General features: G+C 43.6%; 1 protein-coding gene across 15 annotated transcripts in view; it reads right to left on the minus strand.

Annotated features, from left to right (window-relative positions):
* The window catches only part of LOC110528345 (calcium-dependent secretion activator 1), a 177138-nt gene that overhangs the window by 134034 nt on the left and 19115 nt on the right, over window positions 1-23989 (minus strand). For all 15 annotated transcript variants that reach the window (XM_036983924.1, XM_036983939.1, XM_036983937.1 and 12 more), the window contains exon 2: window positions 13327-13440. In XM_036983924.1, the coding sequence (XP_036839819.1) occupies window positions 13327-13440 (114 nt within the window). The remainder of the gene's footprint in view (window positions 1-13326; window positions 13441-23989) is intronic.

A 23989-nucleotide genomic window follows, 5' to 3' on the forward strand; every position in this document is an offset into this window, starting at 1 on the left:
GACTCGGTTAGTTCCCACACACTATTAAACACCTAGACACAACTAAGATTTTTGCATAGATAATGCATTGTTGTCACTTCCATAACTACAAGGATTTTAATTTAGCCCTTCGACTCCATACTAAATCTAATTCCATCTCCAGTATTTTTCTGTCCTCTCTATAGATTGTGCTGTAGCCCCACTGAAAGAACCTGGAAATCTTTACTAGTTCTGAGGGAGGTGGTGTGGCCACCAACAGTGCCCAGGACACGTTCCAGCATTACCGCTGTCTGGAGCACAGCCAGAGTGTGGTCAAGACCCCCTCCACAGACATATTCTGCAACCTCGCCTCAGACAGTTTGACTATCAGCTGAAATTCACTCTGGGGAGGGATAACGTGGTGGCAGACCTTCTCTCATGCTCCTACTCCGACTGTCTTGCCAGACAACAACGAAACAGAGCTCGTACAAATGCACTACTCTCCCCTTCAGTCAGCCGTCTCACTGGAAGAGCTGAAGCAAGCATCGGAACAGGATCCCAGGTCTACCCTGCGCACCTACATATACACTGGATGGCCAGCACGTGTGCCGGGAGAGTTGGTGACTTTCACCAGGGTGAAGCACAAACTTTCTTCCTGGGAAGAAGTCTGTGTCTCTTGAGGGTTTTGCACTGTGGTCCCGAGTGGTCTGCGTGAACATGTTCTATCAATGGTGCACGAGGGTCACTTTGGCATAGTGAAGGTCAAGCAGCGATGTCGAGACCTTTTGTGGTGGTCAGGCACCGACCACGACATTGAAGCCCTGGTCATAGATTGTGCTGCATGCCTACTCAGTGGGAAAACAGGAACCCCCCTGCAGCCTCTCGCGTGGCCGTCCTGCCTCTGGAAGCACATCCAGCTGGACATCTGTGGCGAGATCCATGGGCACGCAGTCCCTCGCCATCAGTGCTTCCTGGTGGTGGCATATGACCTCCACTCTAAGTGGCCAGAAGTGCTAGACAGCCTGTTCACAAGGTGGGGCCTACCCCTCACCACAGACAATGAGGCCCAGCTAACCTCTGACGAGTTCTCTTCCTATCTCAGCGACAAGGGAATCAAACACATCCTCGCGGCCTACTACAAGCCAGAAGCTGGTCCAGGGGTGCACGTTCCAAACTGCTTTGAACCAAACGCCAATGCACTACAGAGAAAGCAAACACACAAAAACACAGCATTTCGACAAGGCGCACAGGGTGAAGAAGCCAATCATCCAAGTGTCAGACTGCGTCTGAGCGCGATGACCTCAGTGATGCAACAAAATGGCCTCATTCTGGTCGGACCCCTTGCAGGTCAACTGGGGCACGCCACCTCATGCTGAGCAATGGATCACGCTGGCACGCCAGCCACCTCAGAAAAGTACCAGCCCCTCAAAGAACACAAATGCCCACAAAACTGACTTACAGGCCAGAGACGCCACCTGATGGACCTCCTCCACTACATCCACCCGAGCCCCAGCCTCCGTGGGCTCCCCAAGGGCCAGAGCCACAAGCGGGGTTGCTGAAGAACGGCCTATGAGGGCACGAACTCGACCTGCTCATCTGGGGGACTACTTAACCTCTGTTCATTCTTAGGCTCCGTTAGGCATCTTAGTCAACCTCCAGGTTAATGGACTGAACTGGCTAGTTCGCAGAGTCGTTATTTACCTCTTACGTTTAAAGGTTAATGTTACTTTGGGGTCTAGCAAAATTAAGGCAGTTTATACATTACAATACATTCACAGATTTCACTACACACTGTGTGCCCTCAGGCCCCTACTCCACCACTACCACATATCTAGAGTACAAAATCCATATGTACATGTGTGTATAGTGCATATGTTATCTGTACCTATGTGGATTGGTACAGTTCACCTCATGTGTGCATGTGTCTGTGCCTATGTTTGTGTTGCTTCACAGTCCCCGATGTTCCATAAGGTGTATTTTTTATCTGTTTTTTAATCTAATTTTACTGCTTGCATCAGTTACTTGATGTGGAATACAGTTCCATGTAGTACTGTGCGCCTTCCATAGTTTGTTCTGGACTTGGGGATTGTGAAGAGACCTCTTGGCACGTCTTGTGGGGCATGCATGGGTGTCAACATGTCAATACCTCTCATAAATACAAGTAGTGACGAAGTCAATCTCTCCTCCACTTTGAGCCAGGAGAGACTGACATGCATATTTATTCATATTAGCTCTCTGTGTACATCCAAAGGCCAGCCGTGCTGCCCTGCTTTGAGCCAATTGCAATTTTTCTGAGTCCCTTTTACTGGCACCTAACCACACGACTGAACAGTAGTCCAGGCGCGACAAAACTAGGACCTGTAGGACCTGCCTTGTTGACAGTGTTGTTAAGAAGGTAGAGCAGCGCTTTATTATGGACAGACTTCTCCACATCTTAGCTACTGTTGTATCAATATGTTTTGACCATGACAGTTTACAATACAGGGTTACTCCAAGCAGTTTAGTCACTTCAACTGGCTAAATTTCCACATTATTTATTACAAGATTTCGTTTAGGGTTAGTGAATGATTTGTCCCAAATACAATGCTTTTCGTTTTATAAACATTTAGGACTAACTTAGTCCTTGCCACCCACTCAAACTAACTGCAGGTCTTTGTTAAGTGTTGCAGTCATTTCACTCGCTGTAGTAGCTGACGTGTATAGCGTTGAGTCATCTGTATACATACAGTAGATACATTGGCTTTACTCAAAGCCAGTGGCATGTCATAAGTAAATATAGAAAAAAGTAAGAGGCTTTACAGCTGCCCTGAACACCATCTGTATTCTATTAGATAGGTAAATCTTTATCCACAATATAGCAGGGGGTGTAAAGCCATAACACATACGTTTTTCCAGCAGCAGACTATGATCGATAATGTCAAAAGCAGCACTGAAGTCTAACAAAACAGCCCCCACAATCTTTTTATCATCAATTTCAGTCATTTGTGTAAGTGCTGTCCTTGTTGAATGTTCTTCCCTATAAGCGTGCTGAAAGTTTGTTGTCAATTTGTTTACTGTAAAATGGCATTGTATCTGGTCAAACACAACATTTCCCAAAAGGTTACTGAGGGTTGGTAACAGGCTGATTGGTCGGTTATTTGAACCAGTAAAGGGGGCTTTACTATTCTTGGGTAGCAGAATTACTTTAGCTTCCCTCCGGGCCTGAGGGCACACACTTTCTAGTAGGCTTAAATTGAAAATATGGCAAATAGGAGCGGCAATATCATCTGATTTCCATCCAAGTTGTCAGACCCCGGTGGTTTGCCATTGATGATAAACAACAATAATTGTTTCACGTCATTATTATCATTATTTATGTAATTTATATTTGTAACAGTGTAGTTTCTTCTTCTTTTATTCAGTTTAGTCGCATGATTTCTCAATTTGTAGTACGTTTGCCAATCAGTTGTGCAGCCAGACTTATTTGCCATTATTTTTGCCTCATCCCTCGCAACCATACAATTTTTAAATTCCTAATCAATCCATTGGGATTGAACAGTTTTTACAGTAATTTTCATGTTTATTAGTAACTGGCATAAGCAATTTTATAAATGTGTCAAGTGCAGTGTATTCTTTACATCAATAACCATAGGAATCACTACACACTTTTTGTATGACCTCTTATACACTATATTAGGCCCAGCCTTTGGTTTTCCTAGTATCTGGATACTGCTTTCAAGCCAATTTCTGTAGCATTAGTAAAGATGTGATCGATACAGTTTGATGATTTCATTCCTGTGCTGTTTGTAACTGCCCTGGTAGGTCGACTGATAACCTGAAGCAGGTTGCAGGCACTGGTTACAGTTTGAAGCTTTTTTGTGAGTATGCAGCTTGATGAAAGACAGTCGATATTTAAATCACCCAGAAAATACACCTCTCTGTTGATATCACATCCCTTAATCATTTCACACATATTATCCAGATACTGACTGTTAGCACTTGGTGGTCTATAGCAGCTCCCCACTAGAATGGGCTTCAGGTGAGGCAGATCAACCTGTAGCCATATTACTTCAACAGTATTTAACATGAGATCCTCTCTAATCTTTACAGGAATGTGGTTCTGAATATTAACAGCAACACCTCCACCTGACAAGTTGGTATGAATGATTTGGGAGACAGGCGCAAGAATGCGTAATAGGGTTTTTATTTACACCCAAATTACGGCGTGCAGTGTAAAGACACGGGGATGAAGACCAAACAAAAAAGAGAGGAGTACCTAAAATAAATAACACAAGCTCAGAAGAGGAGAGGCAAAAAGGATTGGAGGACCAATATGCGGCGTGGTAAGTGTCCATGGTTCTTTTAATAAGAAATAGTACACATGAGCAACTAAATACAAAAACAATGAACGTGGAATGAACAAAACCCAAAACAGTACCGTGTGGTGAAAAACACAGACACGGAAACAAACACCCACAAACACACAGTGAAACCCAGGCGACCTAAGTATGATTCTCAATCAGAGACAACTAATGACACCTGCCTCTGATTGAGAACTAATACTAGGCCGAAACATAGAAATCCCCAAATCATAGAAAAACAAACATAGACTGCCCACCCCAACTCACGCTCTGACCATAATAAATAATGACAAAACAAAGGAAATAAAGGTCAGAACGTGACAATTTCTATATTTTCTAAAAATGTTTTAACCTTGTGTTGCTACTACTGTATCATTAAAGTTATTATCTAAGTGAGTTTCAGAGGTGTCAGAATATGAATGACATCTGTTACTAGCAAATAATTTATTTCATGAACCTTGTTTCTTAACAAAGATATGGTAATGTGGGCTATTTTGAGCACTTTTCTTCTGGGATTCTTACTTATTTTCATTGCTTTACTGGAAAGCTAAGCTGGAGTAGATATGTGATTTATTGTATGATAGTGCAGGGCAAGCTGCACACAGTGGGCTTCCTCCTAGGGCACACCGCCTCAGTGCTAACAGTGTAAATCTGGTTCATAGGCACATGATTACTGCATACTATAGCTGTAGGATCAGCAATGGCATTCCAGGCAGTTAGGGGGACATAAATTAGGTTACTTACATTGTACATTTGCTGAAGCATTATGAGAACTCTGCATCATAATGGTAGGGATAAGCTGAGCTGGGCTTGGGTCATTGATACGTCATTGTCTCAACGCAGCCTTATAATGCTGCGAAAGGATCCAGGAACCAAAATGATTTTTGTGGATCCCATCCTCCTTACAAAATATGTTTTGTTTCCAAAAGGTATCGAAATTGTCAACAAAAGTTGCACCCATTGAGCTGCAATAATCACGTAGCCAGTTGTGAAGAGAAAGAATCCTGATAAAGCGTTCAATGCCACGATTCATAGAGGGCACAGGGCCAAATATGATTGGTCTTTTGTTAGTGTCTAGCAGAGAGTCAATCAGCTCTTTAAAATCCAGTTTCAACTGTTCAGACCTACCCTTCACAATGTCATTAAAACTCACATGGACTATGACAGAACCGATGTCCATGACCTGACATAGTACATGTGGGAGCAGCTTAGTAATGTCATTTACTCGAGACCTGGGATAGGACAATGTTTTTGCACCAGGAACAGTCACAATTCCTACCATGGAGCTGCCTAAAATCACAGCTGGGAACCCTTTATGGATGGGCGAGAGGTAGGATGACTTAACCCAGTTGCCCCTGGTGCCTGGTGCAGGCCTCCGACAGATGGAGAAGCCCCGATTAGTCCAGAGCAGGGAAGGAAGGTTGCAGACGTCAACTTCTAAATCGTAGCAGTAGGCACTGCGGCCGCTGACACAGGCACCCCCAGCGATGAAGGTGCAGGAAAATCAGGCTCCAGGACGGCGAAACTATTCGTTGTTTGTATCTGCTCCGGGCCTCTCGTTGGGAGTGTAGACTGCTTTGCGGGAGGCTGCTGTCTTCGGCTTCCACGGCTCGTGGCATATGACCATTGTTGATTGCCTTGCTCCACTTGCTGTGCTCCTTCTACTCTGCTATCAGATGGGGGAGATCCAGGCAACACCGGCCAGTTGGATAACGACAAACGACAAGGTGAAGATGCATTCAACAAGTGTGAACGCCGTCCAGCCACCGGCGTAGAAAATGTAAACATTCCACTCTGCGTTTTCCCCAGATTCCTACGTAGGCTGGCGACCTGCGTGATATATTCAGCCCTAGGTTGAAACTTTTACTTACTAAATCACACTCTGACCAGACATCAGTACACACACAGTCAGAGTAGAGAGGAAGTGACAGGAGTTGAGTTGAGAATAATTGCGACAAAGGTCATGTCATTGTTTTAGGTGGAATCTTATGTCGAATGATACGTTTGTTATCCGTTTGCACATATAACTTTGTTCAATTTGTGCTCTTTCCACAGATGGCTCTGGCTTGCTGATAACATCTGAACTGATCAGACTCCCCATGTGATTCGACTCCTATATTACTGCCTGTACTCAATAAAATTTCCAATGGTAAATTGAAATAATTTGAGACTGTAATTTGATTTGATTTGATTTGATAGACAATTGTGGTTCCCAATCAGACAGTTACTATAAAACAAATCTGCTGTCCTCAGTTAAATGTTTGGTGAATGCATAGCGTTGCTTTGTCCTCAGTCCTCCTTTGAATGCTGTGTGTACCATGATAACATGTTGACCTGAGTTTGGCTGGTTAATCATATAATTTCAGTTTAAATTCTATTAGGCACTCATTATGTACTGTAGTACATAAGTATTTAGCTCTCCCCTTCATGTCACCATATAATTTTTTTAAATCCCCCATGTGCTGCATGTATGCCCTTGGGACTAATACAGTAAATATCCTAAATATTGGATACTGCTTTCATCTGTCACGACTTCTACCGAAGGTAACTCCTCTCTCTGTTTGGGCGGCGCTCGGCATCGACGGTCTACTAGCCACCACCGATCCCTTTTTCCTTTTCTGTTTGTTTTGTCTGTGATTCTTTTTCACACCTGGTTTCATTTGCGTTAATTTCTGTGTGTATATAGGGCACCTGTTGCCTGCCTTATTTTGTGCGGGATTAAGCTTGTGTGTATTTGCGCTCGATTATCTTTGATGTTTATTGTTTTCATAATTACACACGTGTATGTAAGTGTCGTAACTCAGTTTGTTCCTCCGTGTGTTGGCACGAGTTTCTGATTCTTCGAGAGCAAAGTTTTTGGATTTTTCGTCTGTGCCATGTTTGTGTTGGTGGACTAAATACACTGCTCAAAAACATAAAGGAAACACTAAAATAACACATCCTAGATCTGAATTGTCACGCCCTGGTCTTAGTATTTTCTGTTTTCTTTATTATTTTGGTCAGGACAGGGTGTGACATGGGTTATTTATGTGGTCTGTTTTTGTAGGTTATGGGATTGTGGTATAGTAGAGTTGTCAAGGTAAGTCTATGGTTGCCTAGAGTGGTTCTCAATCAGAGGCAGGTGTTTATCGTTGTCTCTGATTGGGAACCATATTTAGGCAGCCATATTCTTTGAGTGTTTCGTGGGTGATTGTTTCTGTCTCTGTGTTTGTTTGCACCAGATAGGGCTGTTTCGGTTTTTCACGTTACGTTTAGTGTTTTTGTGTTGTTCGGTATTATCTTTATTAAAGATGTATCAAGATAACCACGCTGCATTTCGGTCCTCCTTTCCTTCGACGGAAGAAAACCTTAACAGAATCATCCACCACAACAGGACCAAGCGGCGTGGTGACAGGCAGCAGCAGGAGCAGCGAAATCCAGATTTCTGGACATGGGAGGAAATCTTGGATGGTAAAGGACCCTGGGCTCAGCCTGGAGAATATCGCCGCCCCAAAGAAGAGCTGGAGGCGGCGAAGGCGGAGAGGCGCTGGTATGAGGAGGCAGCACGGCGACGCGGATGGAAGCCTGGGAGTCAGCCCCAAAAATGTATTGAGTGGGGGGCACACAGGGAGTATGGCGAAGCCAGGTAGGAGACCTGCGGTACATACCAGCCCCGCTTATCGGCCGGGCTAGAGTGGGCAACGAGCCAAGTGTCATGAAGCCGGCTCTACGCATCTGGTCTCCAGTGCGTCTCCTTGGGCCGGCTTACATGGCACCAGCCTTGCGCACGGTGTCCCCGGTTCGCCTGCATAGCCCAGTGCGGGCTATTCCACCTCGCCGCACTGGCAGGGCGACCGGGAGCATTCAACCAGGTAAGGTTGGGCAGGCTCGGTGCTCAAGAGCTCCAGTGCGCCTGCACGGTCCGGTCTATCCAGTACCACCTCCACGCACCAGCCCTCCGGTGGCAACTCCTGTGCGTGTCCTCTGCCCAGTACCACCAGTGCCAGCACCACGCACCAGGCCTTCAGTGCGCTTCGCCTGTCCAGCGCTGCCAGAGCCTTCCTCCTCTCCAGCGCTGCCGGAGTCTCCCGCCTGTCCAGCGCTGTCAGAGCCTTCCTCCTCTACAGCGCTGCCGGAGTCTCCCGCCTGTTCAGAGCTGCCGGAGACTCCCCCCTGTTTAGCGCTGCCAGAGCTGCCAGAGCTGCCAGTCTGCAAGGAGCAGCCAGAGCTGCCAGTCTGCAAGTAGCAGCCAGAGCTGCCAGTCTGCAAGGAGCCGCCAGAGCGGCCAGTCTGCAAGGAGCCGCCAGAGCGGCCAGTCTGCAAGGAGCCGCCAGAGCGGCCAGTCTGCAAGGAGCCGCCAGAGCGGCCAGTCTGCAAGGAGCAGCCAGAGCTGCCAGTCTGCAAGGAGCAGCCAGAGCTGCCAGTCTGCAAGGAGCAGCCAGAGCTGCCAGTCTGCAAGGAGCAGCCAGAGCTGCCAGTCTGCAAGGAGCAGCCAGAGCTGCCAGTCTGCAAGGAGCAGCCAGAGCTGCCAGTCCAGTCTGCAAGGAGCAGCCAGAGCTGCCAGTCTGCAAGGAGCTGCCAGTCTGCAAGGAGCCGCCAGAGCTGCCAGTCTGCAATGAGCCGCCAGAGCTGCCAGTCAGCATGGAGCAGCCAGAGCCGCCAGTCTGCCAGGATCTGCCAGTCTGCCAGGATCCGCCAGAGCCGCCAGTCAGCCAGGATCCGCCAGTCAGCCAGGATCCGCCATTCAGCCAGGATCCGCCATTCAGCCAGGATTCGCCAGTCAGCCAGGATCTGCCAGATCCACCAGTCAGCCAGGATCTGCCAGAGCCGCCAGTCAGCCAGAATCTGCCAGAGCCACCAGTCAGCCAGGATCTGCCAGAGCCATCAACCTGCCTGAGCTTCCTCTAAGTCTTGAGCTACCCTTCAGTCTTGAGCTACCCTTCAGTCTTGAGCTACCCTTCAGTCTTGAGCTACCCCTCAGTCCCGAGCTACCCCTCAGTCCCGAGCTACCCCTGAGTCCCGAGCTGCTCCTCAGTCCAGTGGGGCCCTTGGTTAGGGTTACTAGGCCAAGGTTGGCGACGAGGGTCGCATATCTAAGGACGCAAATTAAGCGGACCTAGACTTTGTTGGAGTGGGGTCCACGTCCCGCACCGGAGCCGCCACCGTGGACAGACGCCCACCCGGACCCTCCCCTTTGGGTTTAGGTGTGCGGCCAGGAGTCCGCACCTTGGGGGGGGGTTCTGTCACGCCCTGGTCTTAGTATTTTGTGTTTTCTTTATTATTTTGGTCAGGCCAGGGTGTGACATGGGTTATTTATGTGGTGTGTTTTGTCTTGGGGTTTTTGTAGGTTATGGCATTGTGGTATAGTAGAGTTGTCTAGGTAAGTCTATGGTTGCCTAGAGTGGTTCTCAGAGGCAGGTGTTTATCGTTGTCTCTGATTGGGAACCATATTTAGGCAGCCATATTCTTTGAGTGTTTCGTGGGTGATTGTTCCTGTCTCTGTGTTTGTTTGCACCAGATAGGGCTGTTTCGGTTTTTCACGTTACGTTTAGTGTTTTTGTGTTGTTCGGTATTATCTTTATTAAAGATGTATCAAGATAACCACGCTGCATTTCGGTCCTCCTTTCCTTCGACGGAAGAAAACCGTAACATGAATTAATAAAATATTTTTACTAAATACTTTATTCTTTACATAGTTGAATGTGCTGACAACAAAATCACACAAAAATGATCAATGGAAATCAAATTTATCAAGCCATGGAGGTCTGGATTTGGAGTCACATTCAAAATGAAAGTGGAAAACCACACTACAGGCTGATCCAACTTTGATGTAATGTCCTTAAAACAAGTCAAAATGAGGCTCAGTAGTGTGTGTGGCCTCCACGTGCCTGTATGACCTCCATACAACGCCTGGGCATGCTCCTGATGAGGTGGCGGATGGTCTCCTGAGGGATGTCCTCCCAGAACTGGACTAAAGCATCCGCCAAGTCCTGTACAGTCTGTGGTGCAACGTGGCATTAGTGGATGGAGCGAGACATGATGTCCAAGATGTGCTCAATTGGATTCAGGTCTGGGGAACGGGCGGGCCAGTTCATAGCATCAATGCCTTCCTCTTGCAGGAACTGCTGACACACTCCAGCCACATGAGGTCTAGCATTGTCTTGCATTAGGAGGAACCCAGGGCCAACCGCACCAGCATATGGTCTCACAAGGGGTCTGAGGATCTCATCTCGGTACCTAATGGCAGTCAGGCTACCTCTGGCGAGCACATGGAGGGCTGTGCGGCCCCCCAAAGAAATGCCACCCCACACCATGACTGACCCACCGCCAAACCAGTCATGCTGGAGGATATTGCAGGCAGCAGAACGTTCTCCACGGTGTCTCCAGACTGTCACGTCTGTCACATGTGCTCAGTGTGAACCTGCTTTCATCTGTGAAGAGCACAGGGCGCCAGTGGCGAATTTGCCAGTCTTGTTCTCTGGCAAATGCCAAACGTCCTGCACGGTATTGGGCTGTAAGCACAACCCCCACCTGTGGATGTCGGGCTCTCATACCACCCTCATGGAGTCTGTTTCTGACCGTTTGAGCAGACACATGCACATTTGTGGCCTGCTGGAGGTCATTTTGCAGGACTCTGGCAGTGCTCCTCCTGCTCCTCCTTGCACAAAGGCGGAGGTAGCGGTCCTGCTGCTGGGTTGTTGCCCTCCTACGGCCTCCTCCACGTCTCCTGATGTACTGGCCTGTCTCCTGGTAGCGCCTCCATGCTCTGGACACTACGCTGACAGACACAGCAAACCTTCTTGCCACAGCTCGCATTGATGTGCCATCCTGGATAAGCTGCACTACCTGAGCCACTTGTGTGGATTGTAAACTCCGTCTCATACTACCACTAGAGTGAAAGCACCGCCAGCATTCAAAAGTGACCAAAACATCAGCCAGGAAACATAGGAACTGAGAAGTGGTCTGTGGTCACCACCTGCAGAACCACTCCTTTATTGGGGGTGTCTTGCTAATTGCCTATAATTTCCACCTGTTGTCTATTCCATTTGCACAACAGCATGTGAAATTTATTGTCAATCAGTGTTGCTTCCTAAGTGGACAATTTGATTTCACAGAAGTGTGATTGACTTGGAGTTACATTGTGTTGTTTAAGTGTTCCCTTTATTTTTTGAGCAGTATATATTAAACACGCTTCTCAAAAATCCCTGCTCTCCTGCGCCTGACTCTTACACCTCTCACCGAGACGCACCTTATCACATCATCTCAATTCCTACACTTTCTCTGAACTACCCTCCTGGTCCTTCTTCTCTTTCAATGGTATCATCATTATGCCTTATTATGTGTGTACCCACATGTTATTCCCAACAATGGAATCATTATATTAAATTAAATTATATTATGTTAAATGATGTCCAGGACCTAGTGTGTGATGAATGAACCTGTTAGATCACATCCACATTTTGTCCATAATCCAATTATTATTTGATACATTAACTCCCTCATATCAAGCAAACACCTACCAGACACTTTGTGGAAAAGTGAAGAGAAACTATTATATAGTGATGGACTATGGTGTTACTTAGCTAGAGCAGACTGTCTGCTTTTCGTCTTACAGACAAACGTTAGTGGCTAACAAGTAATTAGTTAGCTAGCTAACTTTAGCAAGTAGATTCCACTCAACTAAAAGTATAGTATAGCTTTAGAATTTATTTCCCAATTGCTTTGTTTATGTATCATGTTGAAGATAGGTTTCCCAAGTCGGTCGGTGCTACCTGTTCAAGCTGGCTATCAAGCTAAACAGATGGCTCTGAAGCTCATTTGTTTGAAGTCATGCACCCAAGAAGACTCAGCCAATCACACAACGCAACACTGGACTGTTCACTGGCAAGCATTCGCCTGCCCCCACCAGCCTGAAATCCAATCAAAAGAAAACAGACATTGAAACCCAAAGGTGCCAAGACCTGAGAGAGAGCAACTTGAGAAATTGAGAGTGAAAACTTAACAGACATGCCTATTGTTGGTAGACAATTTGATGCTTTCCAATACATTTTTCACGTTTGAACAACATTTCTTTGCTTACGGTTCTGTATTTTTTTATTCCAAAATGTTTATTTTTTATCTGCGGCAATGATGTTCTGCTCACTCAAAATCGCATGTGCAAGCTCTCAAGTTTGGCCTGTGCGCTTGTGGGACCCATCCTCTTGGTCTTGGCCAAATATCTGTGCTTTCAACTGGTCTATGCACTCGCAGCACTCATCTTCTGCTCACAGGACGCATCCTCTGCTCTCTTGACTAAGTGTTTACTTACTCAATGATGTTCCATCTTGCTCAACAACATCATTTCGCACGCGCTCGATTTTAGAGATCAATTTGACGCCATTCTCCTTTGTTTGTTTTTGACGTTGAGGGAGAGGTTATTTACCTGGCACCACTCCACCAGGGCTCTAACCACCTCCCTAGAGGCTGTCTCATTGTTGTTGGTAATCGGGCCAACTTGATGATTGAGTTGGAGTCATGCGTAGCCACAGGGCTGAGCACACAACCCTGTTAGGTTATCTCATAGTATTATAAGACTGTGACACACTCCGGGGCCCCGTTTTTCAAAATGCAATCGGATAGGATTAAATGCATAGAAATAGAATTAATAGAACGGGCATATCACTGACTTGAATGTCTGTTCTATTCATTATATTTCTATGCATTTAATGCTATCTGATTGTGGAAATCCGATCAGATAACTTTTGAAAAACTGGACCCAGGGGGTGAAGACTGCAAGTTAGTCACAGAGAGAGAGATAGAAGAGAGAGTTTACCTCCTAGTAGCTCTGGACTGGTAGTAATACTATAGGATTGAGAGTGAGAGAGAGAGAGAGAGAGAGAGAGAGAGACAGAGACAGAGAGACAGAGAGAGTAAGTGAGAGAGACAGAGAGAGTAAGTGAGAGAGACAGAGAGAGTAAGTGAGTAAGAGAGAGAGAAGTGAGAGAGAGTAGGTGAGTAAGTGAGAGAGGTTATGGGTCTGTGGCAGTAGAGAGAGGTTATGTTACTGTACCTCATAGTAACTCTGGACTGCGTTGATGAAAGCTTCGTCAGCCACTATCTGGGTGTCTCCGTTGAGGAAGGCCTTGAAGCGGTCGTTGGTCTGCCGGAGCTGCTGCTCTGTGATCTGGGGAGGCAGAGAACACATTGAGGACACTTCAATAACACAGCCATATAACACAGAGAACATCTCAATGACAGTGATATAACACATAGGACAACTCAATGACAGCCACATAACACAGAGGACATCTTAATGACAGTGATATAACACAGAGGACATCTCAATTACAGTGATATAACACAGGGGACATGTCAATTACAGTTATATAACACAGCCATGGGTAGGGATAGATACTCATTAGTCACAGAAGGGATATGTATGGGTTATAGCTATGAAAGACAGTTGACTTACATTAGTCAAGGTACACTCCCCTATGAACAATTAAAAATATATATATTTTTTTTATTTCACCTTTATTTAACCAGGTAGGCCAGTTGAGAACAAGTTCTCATTTACAACTGCGACCTGGCCAGGACAAAGCAAAGGAGTGCGAAATAAACAACAACACAGAGTTACACATGGAATAAACAAACGTACAGTCAATAACACAATAGAAAAATCTATATACAGTGTGTGCAAATGAGGTAAGATAAAGGAGGTAAGGCAATAGATAGGCCGTAGTGGCAAAGTAATTACAATTTAGCAATTAAACACTGGAGTGATACATGTGCAGAAGGTGAATGTGCAAGTAGAGATACTGGTGTGCAAAGGAGAAAATAAAAAAATAAAAATATGGGGATGAGGTAGTTGGATGGACTATTTACAAATGGGCTATGTACAGGTGCAATGGTCTGTGAGCTGATATGAAAACTGATGTTTAAGAGATATGAGTCTCCAGCTTCAGTGATTTTGCAATTATTTACAAGTCATTGGCAGCAGAGAACTGGAAGGAAAGGTGGCAAAGGAGGAATAGGCGTTGGGGGTGACCAGTGAAATATACCTGCTGGGGTGTGTGCCACGGGTGGGTGCTGCTGTGGTGACCAGTGAGCTGAGATAAGGCGGTGCTTTACCAAGCAAAGACTTATAGATGACCTGGAGCCAGTGGGATTGGCGACAAGTATGAAGTGAGGGCCAGCCAACGAGAGCATTCAGGTCGCAGTGGTGGGTAGTATATGGGGTTTTGGTGACAAAACAGATGGCACTGTGATAGACTGCATCCAATTTGCTGAGTAGAGTGTTGGAGGCTATTTTGTAAATGACATCGCCGAAGTCAAGGATCGGTAGGATGGTCAGATTACGAGGGTATGTTTGGCAGCATGAGTGAAGGATGCTTTGTTTTGCAAAATAGGAAGCTGATCCTAGATTTTAATTTTGGATTGTAGATGCTTTATGTGAGTCGGGAAGGAGAGTTTACTGTTTAACAGACACCTAGGTATTTGTAATTGTCCATATATTCTAAGTCAGAAGCGTCCAGAGTAGTGATGCTGGACGGGCGGGCAGGCAGGTGCAGGCAGCGATCGTTTGAAGAGCATGCATTTAGTTTTACTTGCAGAGCAGTTGGAGGCCGCAGAAGGAGAGTTGTATGGCTTTGAAGCTCATCTGGAGGTTTATTAACACAGTGTCAAAAGAAGGGCCAGAAAATTACAGAATGGTGTCCTCTGTGTAAAGGTGAATCAGAGAATCACCAGCAGCAAGAGCAACATCATTGATGTATACAGAGAAAAGAGTCGGCCCGAGAACTGAACCCTGTGGCACCCCCATAGAGACTGCCAGAGTTCCGGACAACAGGCGCTCCGATTTGAAGAGGCAGTCATTTGAGAAACCAAGGCTGATGAGTTTGTGTGAGATTGAGGGCATCTAGCTTAGATTATAGAACGGCCGGAGTGTTAAGCACGAGCTCTGAAGATAGATGGGGGGGCAATCAATTCACTAGTAGAACACAGGGCACAGACCTGGATAGCATGACAGGTAGATTGCAACTCTGCAGTAGAGCTCTATATTGTTGTAAAATGTTATAGTTGGAGATGGAAATTTCAGGGTTTTTGGTGGCCTTCCTAAACCAGGATTCAGACATGGCTAGGACATCCGGGTTGGCAGAGTGTGCTAAAGCAGTGAGTAAAACAAACTTAGGGAGGAGGCTTCTAATGTTAACATGCATGAAACCAAGGCTTTTACAGTTACAGAAGTCAACAAATGAGAGCACCTGGGGAATGGGAGTGGAGCTAGGCACTGCAGGGCCTTGATGAACCTCTAACTGAGGAAGAGTAAGATAAGGGTACGGCTAAAGGCTACAAGAACTGGTCGTCTAGACAGATAGATAGATAGATAGAAGAAAAGCTGAATCACTAGAGGAAGAAAAATATGGTGTAGAGATCAATATTTGAGATTCGGCATCTGTGGTTTTGTCTCTCTACCCCAACAGCTGCTAGAGCAGAAGAGAGTGGAGAAGCTCTGACTCGTCCTTGCTCTGTCCTAATACACACACGTACACACACACACAAACACACACATACACACACATACACACATACACATACACACATACACACATACACAAACACACACATACACACACACACACACACTTGTCCTACTTCTCCCTGCTCTATCCTAGTAGACTGCAGTGTTGAAGGACCATCCGGATGTACAGAGATGTTAATATTCACCCGTAGACAGACAGACAGACAGACAGACAGACAGACAGACACTCGTCCTTGGCTGTCCTCTCTCGGAAGAGGGCATGTGTCTTCAATCGTCACAGATGGAGAGGAGACAGGGAACACAGGACACACCCCTTATTGACAGCTGGGCTCGGCTCTCTGTTAAAATTTGCTCGAACGTGATTAAATGTATTGTCCAAAGGTTTCGTCATGTGTTCAGTGTACCAACAAATACTAATTAGAGTGTCTATAGCTACAGTAGACTATTCCTGTGGCAAGCTTACTGTAACAGGCAGGCAGCCAGATACCATGTTGCGCTCCTGGGTCAGACAATCTGGGAGCAAAGGAGACAAAAAAGACGACAGCATTCCTATGTTTTGTGTAAATGCAAACCTAAATTCAACACAAGTCTCACGAAGGTCTTGTGTAGTGTACAGTAGCAGTAGGGTCTGGTGTAGTGTACAGTAGTAGTAGGGTCTGGTGTAGTGTACAGTAGTAGTAGGGTCTGGTGTACTGTTGTGTGTTTGTACGTGTGTGCGCCCAAATTACTCACAGGGAGTGAAGGGAGCAACAAAAAATTAAAACACATTTTGAGGAGTCTTCGAAAGGGTAATTGTGTTTAGTTTTGCCAAATTCAATAGGGCCGTCAGATCAGCTTTGCTCTCTTTGACTCTCCCCACCTTTACACATACACACACACACACACACACACACAATCGCGTGTACACATACATACGCCTGACACTCCAGAACGTTGACCAGAGAATATTCAATCCTTGTCACAATATTAGGCAATTCACTGGTTCAACTGTATTTGGTTCCATATTGTTTTTGGTTCCGTGCCTTTTCTACAAATATTGTCTACTGCTGTGATGTGAATAGTAAAGTAAATATTTAGCAAATGCTAAATGGTCAAATATTGGGATTGGCAAATGCCTAATTTCGAGCTGAGGGGTCACATAAGAATATTACAATGTGTAAACACTGAGGTAGTGGGATCCATTCATCCATCCAGACAGATACTACAGGCCAAAACACCTTGTGGTTTTTCTATCAGGACCTTAATCTGAAACAGTGCATGTGTGTTTGCATGTCTGTTTGTTTGCTTGCGTGCGTGCGTGCGTGTGCGTGCGTGTACTGTTTGATACTAGTGACAGACAAAGATCGAACGCAGCATAACACCAGACCCACACAGCGACCAAACCCAGGCAGAACTGAAACACGTAGATAAATAAAATACAATTAAATTATGCCCACAAAACTCAACACATATATTTATTTCCCTTTCCCAATTTAGTCCTGCTCTTTTAGTGTTCCTTCCTGCTCTATCATTCATTGGAGAACCCTTGGATTGGTTAAAGCTGCTGATGGATTGGAAAAAATACCTACATTTTCATCCGTGTTTGTTCCAAGACCCCTACCAATATTGTGTGTGTGTGTACTGCTGTTGCTGCTGTCCTACCGATTCTATTTTGCACAGCTTTTATCAAGATTGCAGTGTAACACCGTGTATCATCAACAGACAATAAAGTGGCCAGTGATACTAATCACATGTCCACACAAGAGGGACACAAACATGCAGGAATGCACACAAACATAGAAGCATGCACATGGATGTTCACACACACACAGACACACAGATGCACACACGCACAAACACACAGACAAACACACACACACACACACACACACACGCACGCACACACACACACACACACACACACACACACACACACAGACACAGACACAGACACAGACACAGACACACAGATACACATGCACAGATACACAGCTCTGGTCTGTAATTCATTGAGTATGGTTAGCCTTAGCAGGTAGAGTTAACTTGTAGCATTAACTATGCGTGCTCAGGAGAGTACACTCAGAAAAAAGGGTTTGAAAAGGGCTCTTTGCAGAGGGAGAGAGTTCTACCAAGAACCGTTTTGATCAGAATAACTCTTTTTGGAAAACATGGGTTCTTACTTAATATTTCCCAGCCTGCTCTATCGCAAGGAGCTTTTCAGAATTTATTGTTTTACTTTAATATCTGTGTTTTTGCATGTAAATTGATTGGTTAATACATTTGATGCTACACAAACATAAATAATATTCAATTTTTTCAATGAATCCAATCTGTTGGATTTATTGCACCCGTTACTGAGATGGTTGTTCCAGTTTAGATGATTGAGGTCGTCTCAATATTCAATCTTCCCTAACCTTGCAGTCATTCTGAATGCAGGTTGTGAGTGATTCACAATTCCACTTGTTAGATATGCTAACTCTGGCTGGGTTCCAATAGGAATTACACATAACTTTGCAAGCCACCATAATGTGACTTGCAGGCCTGATGTGGCAAGTAAACCAGGAGATTCCTAACACCTCTGTGTTAGGGGATAACTAGGCCCTTAAAGAAAGGCCTTATGATATATGTAATGTAGTGTCATAAATAATACTATTTTATAGGCTAATATGGCTGGTGGAACCGTTCATAGAGGGTTTGAGTTTGAGTTTATTTTATTTTTGCAGGGACAGTGCACATTAATCAACATTTCAGTAAAAGTGACGGTTTTAGCCAGCCGGCTAATTTTCAACCGCAGTCCCTGGGCAGGATATTAAAAACAATTACAATATAGACAATCATTGAGCAGTGAGCACACGCAGAGCAACATAGGACAAGCAAGACGTAGCATACAGACAGAGCAACATAGAACAAAAAGCAGCAAGACAAAATTCGTAAAAGCAACAAAGTATTTCCACACCTCACAAGCTACAGACAACGGACAACATGGAAAGCGACAATACACAGCTAGGGATTATGATCACAAATCTGATTGACCTTTAGCCATGTATTCCTACATTTTGTGAAAGTGTGATAGGTGGTGCAGTTATGTGTGTCTGATGGCAGTGTAGGGTTCTAGGAATTACACTCCAAAGATAAAAAGGGTTCTAGGTAGAACAGTTCATAATCGCATCTAGGAAGAACCTTTAGATTATAAATTAATGTCTACCACTTACCAAGGACTTATTTTAATGTCTACCGCTTACCAATGACTTATTTTAATGTCTACCACTTACCAAGGACTTATTTTAATGTCTACCGCTTACCAAGGACTTATTTTAATGTCTACCTCTTACCAAGGACTTATTTTAATGTCTACCGCTTACCAAGGACTTATTATAATGTCTACCTCTTACCAATAACTTATTATAATGTCTACCTCTTATCAATGACTTAATATAATGTCTACCTCTTACCAATGACTTAATATAATGTCTACCTCTTACCAATGACTTATTTTAACGTCTACCTCTTACCAATGACTTATTTTAACGTCTACCTCTTACCAAGGACTTATTTTAATGTCTACCGCTTACCAAGGACTTATTATAATGTCTACCGCATACCAAGGACTTATTATAATGTCTACCTCTTACCAAGGACATTATAATGTCTACCGCTTACCAAAGACTTAATATAATGTCTACCTCTTACCAAGGACTTATTATAATGTCTACCGCTTACCAAGGACTTATTATAATGTCTACCTCTTACCAAGGACTTATTATAATGTCTACCGCTTACCAAGGACTTATTATAATGTCTACCTCTTACCAAGGACTTATTATAATGTCTACCGCTTACCAAGGACTTATTTTAATGTCTACCGCTTACCAAGGACTTATTATAATGTCTACCGCTTACCAAGGACTTATTATAATGTCTACCTCTTACCAAGGACTTATTATAATGTCTACCGCTTACCAAGGACTTATTATAATGTCTACCTCTTACCAAGGACTTATTATAATGTCTACCGCTTACCAAAGAATTAATATAATGTCTACCGCTTACCAAGGACTTATTTTAATGTCTACCTCTTACCAATGACTTATTTTAACGTCTACCTCTTACCAATGACTTATTTTAACGTCTACCTCTTACCAAGGACTTATTTTAATGTCTACCGCTTACCAAGGACTTATTATAATGTCTACCTCTTACCAAGGACTTATTATAATGTCTACCGCTTACCAAAGAATTAATATAATGTCTACCTCTTACCAAGGACTTATTTTAATGTCTACCGCTTACCAAGGACTTATTATAATGTCTACCTCTTACCAAGGACTTATTATAATGTCTACCTCTTACCAAGGACTTATTATAATGTCTACCGCTTACCAAAGAATTAATATAATGTCTACCGCTTACCAAGGACTTATTTTAATGTCTACCTCTTACCAAGGACTTATTATAATGTCTACCGCTTACCAAAGACTTAATATAATGTCTACCTCTTACCAAGGACTTATTATAATGTCTACCGCTTACCAAGGACTTATTATAATGTCTACCTCTTACCAAGGACTTATTATAATGTCTACCGCTTACCAAGGACTTATTTTAATGTCTACCGCTTACCAAGGACTTATTATAATGTCTACCTCTTACCAAGGACTTATTATAATGTCTACCGCTTACCAAGGACTTATTATAATGTCTACCTCTTACCAAGGACTTATTATAATGTCTACCGCTTACCAAAGAATTAATATAATGTCTACCTCTTACCAAGGACTTATTATAATGTCTACCGCTTACCACGGACTTGTTTTAATATCTACCACTTACCAAGAACTTGTGTTTTGAATTAGTAACAAGTATATAACATACTGCAAGAGTATTTTGTGAATGCTAGAATAGCAGTATCTTTTCATTACTATACCAACCAACTATCCTCGTTTTCCCTTGTGGCGGAAGATATGACATGCATTGGGTAATTCTTTGAAAATACAAAGCAGCATATCAATTTCTGTTGTTCAAGGGTGTATTTATATGAGAGAAAGATATGTGGAGAAAGAGTGAGATGGGGTGAAAATGAAATGAAATGATGGAGAGCTGGGGAGAAAAAGTGAGGGGGAGAAGCATGAGAAAATAGAGGATAGAGAGAAGGGATAGAGAGAAAATAAAAACAGAGGGAAGGATGAAGAGAGAGTAGAGGGTATCTCCAGTGCTTAATTTTTTTTTTGAAGAGCAGCCCTCATGTCATATTCATGGTCTCAGTGTGTGTGTGTGTGTGTGTGTGTGTGTGTGTGTGTGTGTGTGTGTGTGTGTATACGTATATATTTGTGGATATGTGTGCATATCTGCATTATGCTTGCAGTTAAATGTAAAAAAAAGAAAAAAAAAGCGTTCCATACAGATATTTGAATCAGCATTGAGGTACAGTTTGTTATGTCTGTATGTCTGGTAACACTGCGTGCTGTTGTGCTTCCATTAGCTCCGTTCCAGACATTATTAGGAGCCGTCCTCCACTCAGCAGCCTCCACTGCTAAAGGTCTATCTACCAAATAAAGATGATTAATTCAGCATGGGACAATGTTCAAATACAGTTCCAATGATGACTCATATAAAAAGTCTGGCTCCTCTAACACTCTACATCTCACAAACTTAAAACCAAAGTTAACTATAATCCTCTCTTCTGCTTCAAGTGCTTTATGTGTGTGTTAGGAACCCAAACAATACATGCAGTGTTAAGTGGAAGGGGAGGGTACACATTGATATTGATTGTACTGTAGCTGTACATGATGTACTGGTGTACTGTAGCTGTACATGATGTACTGGTGTACTGTAGCTGTACATGATGTACTGGTGTACTGTAGCTGTACATGATGTACTGGTGTACTGTAGCTGTACATGTTGTACTGATGTACTGTAGCGTACATGATGTACTGATGTACTGTAGCTGTACATGATGTACTAATGTACTATAGCTGTACATGATGTACTGTAGCTGTACATGATGTACTGATGTACTGTAGCTGTACATGATGTACTGTAGCTGTACAAGATGTACTGTAGCTGTACATGATGTACTGATGTACTGTAGCTGTACATGATGTACCGTAGCTGTACATGATGTACTGATGTACTGTCGCTGAACATGATGTACTGTAGCTGTACATGATGTACTGATGTACTGTAGCTGTACATGATGTACTGTAGCTGTACATGATGTACTGTAGCTGTACATTATGTACTGTAGCTGTACATGATGTACTGTAGCTGTACATTATGTACTGTAGCTGTACATGATGTACTGATGTACTGTAGCTGTACATGATGTACTGTAGCTGTACATGATGTACTGTAGCTGAAATGATGTACTGATGTACTGTAGCTGTACTTGATGTACTGATGTACTGTAGCTGTACATGATGTACTGTAGCTGTACATGATGTACTGTAGCTGTACATTATGTACTGATGTACTGTAACTGTACATGATGTACTGGTGTACTGTAGCTGTACTTGATGTATTGTAGCTGTACATGATGTACTGATGTACTGTAGCTGTACATGTGTGATTAACTACTGAATGACCACGTAACCATTGACTCATATTATTTAACATTTATTTCGACAGGGAGTCATGCTGAGACCAAGCTCTCTTTTACAGATGAGCCCTGTCTAGACATCAATACAAGTGCCATCATGCTCTTATACAGTATGTACAGTACCAGTCAAAAGTTTGGACACACCTACTCATTCAAGGGTTTTTCTTTATTTTTTACTATTTTCTACATTGTATAATAATAGTGAATACATCAAAACTATGAAATAACACATATGGAATCATGCAGTAACCAAAAAAGTTACTACATGCCGTCTGGTTTGCGCTTAGTGGGACTATAATTTGATTTTCAAAAGGACAATGACCCAACACACCTCCAGGCTGTATAAGGGCTATTTGACCAAGAAGGAGAGTGATGGAGTGCTGTATCAGATGAGCTGGCCTCCGCAATCACCCAAACTCAACCCAATTGAGATGGTTTGGGAAGAATTGGACTGCAGAGTAAAGGAAAAGCAGCCAACAAGTGCTCAGTACATGTGGGAACTCCTTCAAGACTGTTGAAAAAGCATTCCATGTAAAGTTGGTCATCAAGGTAAAGGGTGGCTACTTTGAAGTATCTAAAATATACAATTTGTTTAAAACTTTTTTGCTTACTACATGATTCCATGTGTATTATTTAACAGTGTTGATGTCTTCACTATCATTCTACAATGTAGAAAATAGTAAAAATAAAGAAAACCCTTGAATGAGTAGGTGTGTCCTATCTTTTGACTGGTACTGTATCTACCGTATATATACTGTATATATAATATTTAAGTCCTGATTTATATGGCATTTATTTTTTATTTAAAAAAAAAAAATGTCACCTTTATTTAACCAGGTAGGCAAGTTGAGAACAAGTTCTCATTTACAATTGCGACCTGGCCAAGATAAAGCAAAGCAGTTCGACACATACAACAACACAGAGTTACACATGGAGTAAAACAAACATACAGTCCAATGATACAGTAGAAAAATAGGTCTAGATACAATGTGAGCAAGTGAGGTGGGATAAGGGAGGCAAAGGGAAAAAAAAGCCATGTTGGCGAAGTAAATACAATATAGCAAGTAAAACACTGGAATGGTAGATTTGCAGTGGAATAATGTGCAAAGTAGAGATATAAATAATGGGGTGCAAAGGAGCAAAATAAATAAAGTAGGGAAAGAGGTAGTTGCTGGGGCTAAATTATAGATGGGCTATGTACATTTCCAGTAATCTGTGATCTTCTCTGACAGCTGGTGCTTAAAGCTAGTGAGGGAGATAACTGTTTCCAGTTTCAGAGATTTTTGTAGTTCGTTCCAGTCATTAGCAGCAAGGAACTGGAAGGAGAGGCGGCAAAGGGAAGAAATGGTTTTGGGGCTGACCAGAGAGATATACCTGCTGTAGCGCGTGCTGCTATGGTGACCAGCGAGCTGAGATAAGGGGGGACTTTACCTAGCAGGGTCTTGTAGATGGCCTGGAGCAAGTGGGTTTGGCAACGCGTATGAAGCGAGGGCCAGCCAACAAGAGGGTACAGATCGCAGTGGTGGGTAGTATATAAGGCTTTGGTGACAAAGTGGATGGCATTGTGATAGACTGCATTCAATTTGTTGAGTAGGGTATTGGAGGCTATTTTGTAAA

The sequence above is a fragment of the Oncorhynchus mykiss genome, chromosome 7, assembly GCF_013265735.2.
Source record: "Oncorhynchus mykiss isolate Arlee chromosome 7, USDA_OmykA_1.1, whole genome shotgun sequence".
Lineage (NCBI taxonomy): Eukaryota > Metazoa > Chordata > Actinopteri > Salmoniformes > Salmonidae > Oncorhynchus > Oncorhynchus mykiss.